Source organism: Babylonia areolata, chromosome 29 (assembly GCF_041734735.1).
Source record: "Babylonia areolata isolate BAREFJ2019XMU chromosome 29, ASM4173473v1, whole genome shotgun sequence".
Classification (NCBI taxonomy): domain Eukaryota; kingdom Metazoa; phylum Mollusca; class Gastropoda; order Neogastropoda; family Buccinidae; genus Babylonia; species Babylonia areolata.
In genome coordinates, this window is record NC_134904.1 from 25,748,265 (window position 1) to 25,758,025 (window position 9,761).

Genomic DNA, 9,761 nt, shown 5'->3' on the forward strand with positions numbered 1-9,761 from the left:
ATTGCGGATTAAAGGATAAGCTACAAACTTCTTTTCGCCATGCCCTCACAGCAACAAAACAAAGAAAATAGTTTTACTAATATAGCACATTATCTATAAATCTGCTCTAATTACTTTTACAACAACACGTGGTTTTACACACAACACATTGCATCAATGTTATGTATACACACTAAAATGTGACAAACCAACCACACACACACACACACACACACACACACACACACACAGACACACACACACACACAAAATCAATCAATCAATGCATACATACATTTAAACATACATTCAAACATACATATGTACAAACCATAATCATTAAAAACAAAACAAACGAAATAGAGAGAAAAGAATGAAAAGAAACAAAGAAGAGTGAGAAGGAGGGAAAAGACAATAACAATAAAAGAAAAAGAAAGGAAGAATGAAAGAAAGAAAAACACCAAAACTTGATGAAATCATAATCCTCACTTGAAAGGTTGAGAAACAAATCAAATGATCATTTGAAAAGAGCAATTTAGACCAAAGATATATTTCTATTTTTAAAAAGATACATATGCAAAGTTATCAACTTGCAAAATTTAAATAATGTCTCCAAAAAAACAATAAAAAATAAAAAGCAAAAGCAAAAAATATATACCTCAAATAAATAGAAAGGGGAAACTTAAAAAGTGAAATTAAAATATAAAGAAACCCTTAAAAACACATAACTAAAATACAGTCATGCACCTGTGGTATTAAGGAGAGAGAAGAGGGGAAGAGACAGGGAGACAGAAGGTGAAGGATGATGGAAAAGACAGATGAAGAGAGAGACAGAGGGGAGAAAAAGCAAAATTGTTATTGATTAATATCAATTATCCATTCAAACATAATTTCCAAATTTCCTAAATGAGGATAGCTATTTTTGTATTTTAAATAATCAGGGGTTTCAGTCCATAACTCACTATCCGAAAAGGTAAGTGGTGACATATATACTATATAGAGATCAGTTCTTAGGTATGGGGTGGAAATTGTATCTTTTCCTTGAATGTTCCTCACTGTGAATTCCTCATGAAGATGATGCAATGTTCTTCATCATTCTATGCATAGAAAAATAAAGACACCTTTACTGAAGCGACATCTTAGATTAAAGGGCAGAATGTTAAGTTCTTTGTAGTCATTAATTTGCAAAGACATAGTCATTAATTTGCAAATACGAGGATTCAAGAAGTATCAGTTTGATAGAACGTGAGAACAAACTTTCTAAAGGTTTTCAGCAGTTCTTACTCGCTGAGTCCCAACATTATCCTTATCATTATTATTATTATTATTATTATCATCATTATCGTTATCATTAGTAGTAGTAGTATTTACACCTAATCTTGAAAACAAGCTCAAGGCATTTACAAATAGGAAAAAGAAAACACACACACACACACACACACACACACAGAGGGGGAGAGAGAGAGAGAGAGAGAGAGAGAGAGAGAGACATAAATATCAAAAAGGAAAAAAACTGAACACAAGATACAAAATATTATTAAATCATTCACACACACCCCATACACACACACACCCTAAAACACACACAACACACACAAGCATGCGTGCACGCACACACTCAAGCCAAAGTACACAATCGTAAATAGTACACAATCAAAAATACAATCTACAAATTCTGAAACTCTCAAACTCACTCACTGAATGATAGTCATTTCAGTTCATTCTGGAAAGGGATAAGCTGTTGAGAATTATTCAGGAGGGGAAAAGGTGGGTCTCGAGACTGGACTTGGAGGACTGCAGTGAAGATGAGTGACAGAGAGGCTGAGGAAGTTGATTCCAAAGAATGGGGGCTTAATATGAAAAACTGCGTTGGCCATACATTTTGGGCCGAACAGGGGGGATCCTAAACAGGCAGGTGGCAGAAGAAGACAGAGTTGGTGTGAGGGTATCAAGATGTGGGGTACGGATGAATGAGATCAGAAAGACACTGTGAACCAGTAGCCTCAACAGACTTGAAACAAAGACAGACAACTTTGTAAATAATTCTTTCTCATACTGGGAACCAGTGTAAAGCATGAAGGAGAGGAGAGACACAATCAAATTTAGAGGAACGAAAGACAAGGCGAGCAGCATGGTTTTGGACTTTGTGAAGTCTAGCAATGAGGTAACTGGGTGAACAAACAAGAAAGGAATTAACAATGATCCAGGCAGGACAGCACAAAGGCACAGAGGAGAGTTTTGGTTGCATCTTCAGTCAGGAGATGACAAATGGATGCAATTTTGCGAATTTCAAAGTACCACAACACAGACGGGTGAAACCGACACAATTTGCATATATTTGCAACATACTGCTGATAGGAAAGAGACTGGTCTAGTTTGACACCAAGATTATGTGCGGAAGAGAAAAGAGGAAAGTCTGTGCCACTGAGGGATCTTGAGGAAGGAAGAGAGACTGAGTGGTAATGTCTTTGTGAGGTGGTCCCAAGGTTGTCATAGCCGAGGGGTGGCAATGGGGATAAGCTCCCATTGTCTATAAAATGCCCCTCACAGCGCGTGTCTCCAACAGCCTCTGACAACTAAGTCCAGCTCCTAGCCTGCTCGTGTGGCTTAGATATAAGCCCGGCGGAACTGCTACTACTGATAGGAGAAGGGGCGAAGGCAGGTCACCTGGCGCCTGAAAACCAGTGCTTTGGGTAGATGAGGCTCATCAGTCTGGGAAGACAGCTCATCTAAGAGAAGGAAAACTCTGATTTCAAACCTCCGCTGCCTTGCGGCCATACCTACTCATAGGAAAGGCTTCGGGAGTCAACCCTGAAGAAAAATCCGGGCAGATGGAGTCCGTTAACCTCAGCAAGCAGTTCTTCCAAGAGAAGGTAAACTCCCAAGAGAAAACCCAGCCAACTGTAAACCGTTACCAGAACAGGAGATCACCGAAGACGGCACCACAGTGGCCTCTCTAAGGGGCGTGATCTAGTCAAAACCGGCTGTGCACGCACTATACGACACATGGCTACGCAGACAACATTAGACCGATGTGGTGTCGTCTTCCTGGACCATGGCCGGGGGGAGACGGTGCCGGGCCCTCAGCCTCAAAGGGGCCCATCCACTACTACCGACCACGGACGCGATCTTTCCCAGTCTCTTTGGGGAGAACAGAATGGAGCACATGGGCAAGCAGCACTTCGTATGCGGAAGGAGTACAGCGCAAGAAGGTTGAGCTCCAACGTTTTCTGCGTGAAAATGCGATCGATGTATGTTGCATCCAAGAGATCCACCTCAAGAACACTCACCGCTTTTTCATAAGAGGTTACGAGTTGTTTAGACAAGACCGAGAGAACAGACCAAAGGGAGGCCTCATCACCCTGGTAAGAAACAACATCCCAGCGGCAGAGACCCAGAATTCTGGTCAAGCTGATCTCGACACAGAATTTCTGGGAGTCAAGTTGGTGTTGCCAGGCACGTCAGTGACAGTCCTCAATGTCTACTCACCTACAAATCAAATACAGCTTGACTCTATCCTCGTTGACTCCCACAGCTGGATCATCACAGGAGACTTTAACAGCCACTCACCCAGCTGGGGCTACCAAGATCTTAACAAGAAGGGAGAAGATGTGGAAAACTGGGCAATCAGTAACCAGCTGATCCTCATCAACAGTCCAAAAGATCCACCTAAGTGCTATTCACGAGCATGGAGGACCACAAGCACTCCTGACCTGGCCTTCGCGACAGACGACATCCATAGCATTGCCCAAAGGGAGGTGTCGCCCCAGCTTGGAGGCAGCAACCATAGGCCAGTGATCATTACAGTACAAAGACATTTTGAAACCCATCCCACCAGGCTCCCAGCAAGCTGGAATTATAAGAAGGCAAACTGGGACCTTTTCAAGCACGAGGTAGACAAGAGGACTTCTGCGCTGACACTGTCGCACCAAGACATCAACGAAAATGCCAAGAATTTCAATAAGGCAGTATTAGACGCGGCGCAGGCAGCTATTCCACGTGGCAAACGCAGGAACTACCGTCCCTACTGGACACCTGAGCTCGACACCCTGCACAAGATCCTCAGTGAAGCCAGGGACACGATGGAGAGCTCCCCCACTGACGAAACTGTAGAGACACACAACAGAGCGAAAGCTGCGTTCACAAAGGAAAAGCTGCAGACAATACGAAAGAGTTGGCAAGACAAGACATCCTCCCTGAACATGGAGACAGACATGCAGGGGCTTTGGAAGCTGACAAAGAAACTGAACGATGACAACCCCAGCAGAGGCAAAACCGTCATCGAGCAGGACAACCAGCTGAAAACAGAAAAGGCCGCAGCCAACACCTTTGCGGAACTATACCGAGAGGAGAGTGCGATCCACATGTCCAGACAGCGCATCAAGCAGGTACGAGAGGAAACCACAAAACTTATGACATCGGACCCACATGGCATAGATGACAGCTGTACGAGCGAACCACTAACCATGAAGGAGCTGAAACAAGGCATCCGCAAGCTGAAGCCCAAGAAAGCTCCGGGGCCTGATGGTGTCACTGGCGACATGCTGAAGCACCTGGGACCAGCATCCAGAACAGTGCTGCTTCAGATCTTCAATTACAGCTGGACAGCAGGAGTTGTGCCTTCCATCTGGAAAGAGGCAGAGATCATCCCGATCCCAAAGAAGGGAAAGAACAAGAAGGACCCCCACAGCTACAGACCAATCAGCCTTCTGAGCTGTGTCGGCAAGCTGCTGGAAAGGATGGTCAACCACCGCCTCACCTTCCTCCTGGAAACACAGAACATCCTTTCACCCACCCAGACCGGCTACAGAAAATTCCGAAACACAGAAGATCAACTAGCCCTCCTTGTCCAGGACATCGAAAACTCTTTTCAGGAGAAGAAGAAGACACTGGCCGTGTTTTTTGACCTGTCGAGAGCATTTGACAAAGTGTGGAAGGAGGGCCTCATCCTGAAACTTCTCCAAGCCGGCGTACGTAGCAAGATGTACATGTGGATCCAACACTACCTCTTCGGCAGGACCGCAAGGGTCAAACTAGACGGCTTCCACAGCAGAAAGGTCAAGCTGCATGAGGGTGTCCCCCAGGGAGGAGTGCTTTCCCCAACACTGTTCCTGCTGTATATCAACGACATCAGAGACAACATCACGAAGCACGTCTCCAACAGTCTGCACGCAGACGACCTGGCAGTATGGACATCTGCTGAACACACCAGCACGGCCTCCTACCGGCTTCAGGAAGTCGTCAGAAATATCGCTACATGGACAGAAGACTGGGGTCTTGAGCTCAACACCACCAAAACCAACGCAACACTTTTCTCTCTCTCCACCGCCAACGAGCAAGTCAAGCTGAAGCTCAAGGGACAGGTCTTGCCCCAGACGAATACACCAACATTCCTTGGCGTCAAGTTGGACACCCGCCTGACCTGGAGGCCCCAGATTGAGGAGATGGAGAGGAGAGGCATCCGCAAGCTAGCCCTGCTGAAGAAGCTGGCCGGGACGACTTGGGGAGCAGACAGCAGGCTTCTCGCCAGGGTCTACATGGGAGCAGTCAGACCCACCATGGAGTACGCCTCAACCTCGTGGGGCACAGCCTCCAAGACCAACAAGAGCCGGCTCAACAAAGTCCAAAATATGGGACTACGCCTCATACTTGGAGCCATGAGGTCCACGCCGATCCATGACATGGAGAAAACTGCTAACGTTGAGCCCCTGGAGAGAAGACGCAACCTGAAAGTCCTGATGCAGGGAGAGAAGCTCAGAAGACTGCCCTCACATCACCTACACCACAGACTGGAGCAGCCCACCAAGAACCGTCTCAAACGTCAGAGCCTCAATCACCAGTATAAAGCACTTAGAGCACAGCACAGCGATGTTCTGGCGGCAAAAGGGGAGTCTTGCACTGACCTTGCCTTGCCTGACTGGAGGCTTGACCAAGAGATAGAGGCCACCATCAGCCTCAGAGTTCCTGGCATCACCACCAAAGACCAGCAACCAGCCACTCTCAAGATCCTGACTCTGGCCATGATAGAGGAGTCCTACCCAGCCAGCTCCTGGACCCATGTATACACGGACGGATCAGCGGAGGAAGCCACACACAACGGAGGCAGTGGTGTCTACGTCAGATTTCCCGATGGAGAGCACAGCAGCATCGCACTCCCTGGAGGAAAGCTCTGCTCCAATTTCACAGCTGAAGTCCTGGCCATCAAAACAGCAACAGAATTCCTCTCCTCCTGTGGAAAGCCCCTTGGCAGCATCTCCATCTTCACTGACTCCATGTCCACACTCCAGGCCCTTGACTCCCCTGATCCTGGTCCACTTATCCAGTCCCTTAAGGCCTCCCTCACAACCCTTACCCAAACAGCCCCAACGACCCTCCAGTGGGTGCCTGCACATGTAGGCCTCCCAGGCAACGAGCGTGCAGACCACCTCGCTAAGGAAGGAAGCCAGCTCACACAGCCAACTATTCCTGCCACATATGAGGAAACAAAAACTCCTCCGCAGCAGATTCCGAAGAGGCTGGGTCACCCTGAACGGAGGCTACCAGGCACACCAAGATCCCATCAGGACACTGGAGAGAAGACACCAGACTACCATCTACCACCTTCGCACAGGACACTGCGGCCTCCGAGCACACCTGAAGAGGATTGGAGTGGCAGCCACATCCTTATGTGATTGCGGCCAGGCTGACCAGACCCCATCCCATATTCTCCAAGACTGCCCCCTGTATGAGAAGATGCGGCAGCAGTCCTGGCCTGGGGGTGCTGACCTCAACACCAAGCTCTGGGGGACGGCAGCCGATCTTCACCGGACGTCCGAGTTTGTGGCATCCCTCGGACTTCGACCCTGACTGCGTAACTGTCGAATGCAAAGAAGAAGAAGAGTCTTTGTGAGGTGAGATGATAATCATGATTTTAGTCTTCTACTCATTTAATTTTAGCTTGTTTTTAGTCATCCATACCTTCAGGTCAGAGATCCAGAGCTGAGTAGATTCAATGAGAGGGAAGGAGAGATGGAGACACTGACAGATACAGCTGGTTGTCATCTGAAAAGCTATGGTGGGACAACAAATAATGATTGACAATGGTGGAAATCTGTTGTATATAGAGAACAGAATGGGCCCAAGCACAGAGCCTTGTGGCACATTAAACTGTACGTAGGAAGGGGAGGATAAAAGGCCACAAACAGAAACAACATAGGACCAGTCAGACAAATAATTATGAGCAGAACCATGAGAGAGCAAGATCACAGATTCCAAAAGTGTGGTTCAGACAGTTGAGGAGAATCTGATGATCAACAGTATCAAAAGTGGCTGAACGATCAAGGAGGGAGAGAATTGATATTTCACTGTTGTCAAGCGAAGTTAACAAATCGTTCACAATTTTGAGAAGGGCTGTCTCAGTGCTAAGTCCAGTGTACTAAGCAGACTGAAATGGGTAATTCAAGTTATTGGTGGTGAGGTGGTTGACATGTTCAGGCATAATCAATATCTGTTGTAAATAACTTAATAACCATCGAAAAATGTTTCATGTACGTTGATCAAGAAAATGTTTCATTCTACTGAACTTTTTTTCTTCAATATCCTCTTAGATATCAAACAATATAATCTGACCAACAGAGATTATTGTCAATGTTTAAACCCATGAGTTAATGAAAATCAACTTCTTCTAGCACTCTGTCAACAACTTAATATTCTGTTTTCACGTTTTTATAAATGAATAAAAATATTCAATATTCTCTCAGTGTTTCTCAACTTTAAATTGCGTCAGATGCATGTATACTTTAAGTTTAACTGAAAGGGCTTTGGGTGTAGTAGCTCTTTCCTTCTCTTGCACAATCCTCCTACACGTACAATGGAGGTGATGGGGAGGGCTGGTTTTTGTTGTTGTTCTTAGTGGATTGCAACTTTCACATTCACTCATATGTACACAAACAGGCTTTTACATGCATGACGACTTTTACTCCACCATGTAGGCAGCCATACTCCGTTTTCGGGGGTGCTTGTTTCTGTTGTTACCATTCGGGGGTGCTTGTTTCTGTTGTTACCAGACTATGCTTCCATGATTCTCAGTCTGACTATCATTCAGCACTCACCCCTCAACAAGCAAGCAAGCGCGTGCACACACACACACCCTCAAAGCAATTCTAATGGCATTAAATTTCATGATATCCTTTCCGAAAATTACATTCCAGATTCTATTTTGTGTTGATTCTAAAATCAGTTCTTCACGCTATTGAACTTATAAAAGAAACGGTTAGGTATAAACTCATTTTTTAAATTAACCATTTGATTCACAAACTCTTACTAAGAGGCTCTCACATAACCTTTTGCTGGATCTCACTGCGGTTTTTACTATAATGAAAAAGTGGACATTTTGGCTAAAAAAAAAAAAGGAGCTAGAAGCTCCATGAAGGAGTTAGATTTAAATATTTCGCTTTCACTACAGGAATGTTACACCATGGTAGAAAAAGTCCAGTGGTCAAAATTTCAGTTTGAAGAAAAACACACCGGTAACTCGGAGTTACATAAGAACATAGAGAAAATGTATGGTTTCATGTGTAAACATTACCATAATGATTTTCATAAGAGGCAAATCATTTCTCTAATCTGCAGATGGAAAATGAATTGTTTTAGGACAAAATATGTCAGTAATGTTTCTTGCATCTGTGGTGCTCACATAACAGCCAATCATATACCAACTTGCAATATGTTAAAGTCTCTCATCCTTGAACTGAAATCATCTTCAGTGTTGACGATCTTCAGCAGTCCATGCTAATGTATGACTTTTTCAACTCCTTGTTAAATAGTCCAGTTGGTTTGCTGTTATACTTGTTAGTTTTTTATTAGAAATATGTTATATTGTTGTGTTTTTTGTTGTTGTTTTTTTTCTAACAAAACTTAAATCAATCATTTTCTATATGTAACACACACACACACACATACTTTCACTTACTTGCATGCGTACACAGTAATTACCCCCCCCCCCCCCCACCCCCCACCTCTGCCCCAACTCAACCCCCCCTCCTCCCCCAAAAACCCCCATCAACTCACTCGATTTTTTTCCTACCCTCAATATCACTTACTGTGAAAAGGCGTTAAACTAAAGAACGAACGAACACACACACACACACATACACACTTTTTTTTTGCGCTGATTTTAAAAGAAACTGTAAGGCACTGTTGTTGTTTTTTTTCCAGTTTCTCAAAACCCCTGGAACTCCCTGCCTGCAACAGCAGTAGAGGCTCCCTCCTTGGTAGCTTTCAAGAGGGAGCTGAACAAGATCACAGTTTAGTCCCCTTTTTTTTCCCCCCGGAGGGACGCTGCGAGTGACGTGGGTGGGAGGGAATATGTATACATGTTCTTTCTCATTGTCACCCCCTCCGGTAGGAAGATAGATCTACTTAGGTTCTGATTAGGTGTTGTTGTTTTTTGTTTTTGTTTTTTTGTTGTTGTTTTTTTTTTTTTACGCCTCTGCGCACACAGGTCATTAATAGTCAGTAATGACGGCTGACCTTCCAATTTGAAGATTGAACATGATGGTGAAGTCCTGAAGATCTTGTGACACTCAGTCACGATGGACACAATGTTTTCATTTCTTTCAAAATGTATTTTATGTATACAAGTCTTACATTATAAAGTAATTTCTTCCACATAATTGAGCAGCCATAACCAACTCACTTGGATTGCTTCTGTGTACCCATAACTTGAATGTTTTTGTCATCGTTTTCGCCGAATTTTGCGAACAAGTTGTGAGACTCTCCGCAAATGAAGTTACGATTGGAAA

The 9,761-nt window shown here is 44.6% G+C and overlaps 1 protein-coding gene across 1 annotated transcript in view; it reads right to left on the bottom strand.

The window, feature by feature from the left end:
* LOC143274624 (GATOR1 complex protein DEPDC5-like) overlaps positions 1-9,729 on the bottom strand; it is a 200,464-nt gene extending 190,735 nt beyond the window's left edge. Inside the window, exon 1 of the mRNA XM_076578494.1 lies at positions 9,656-9,729. Within this exon, the coding sequence (XP_076434609.1) occupies positions 9,656-9,698 (43 nt within the window). The 5' untranslated portion in view covers positions 9,699-9,729. The remainder of the gene's footprint in view (positions 1-9,655) is intronic.
* Between the last annotated feature and the right edge of the window lie 32 nt (positions 9,730-9,761).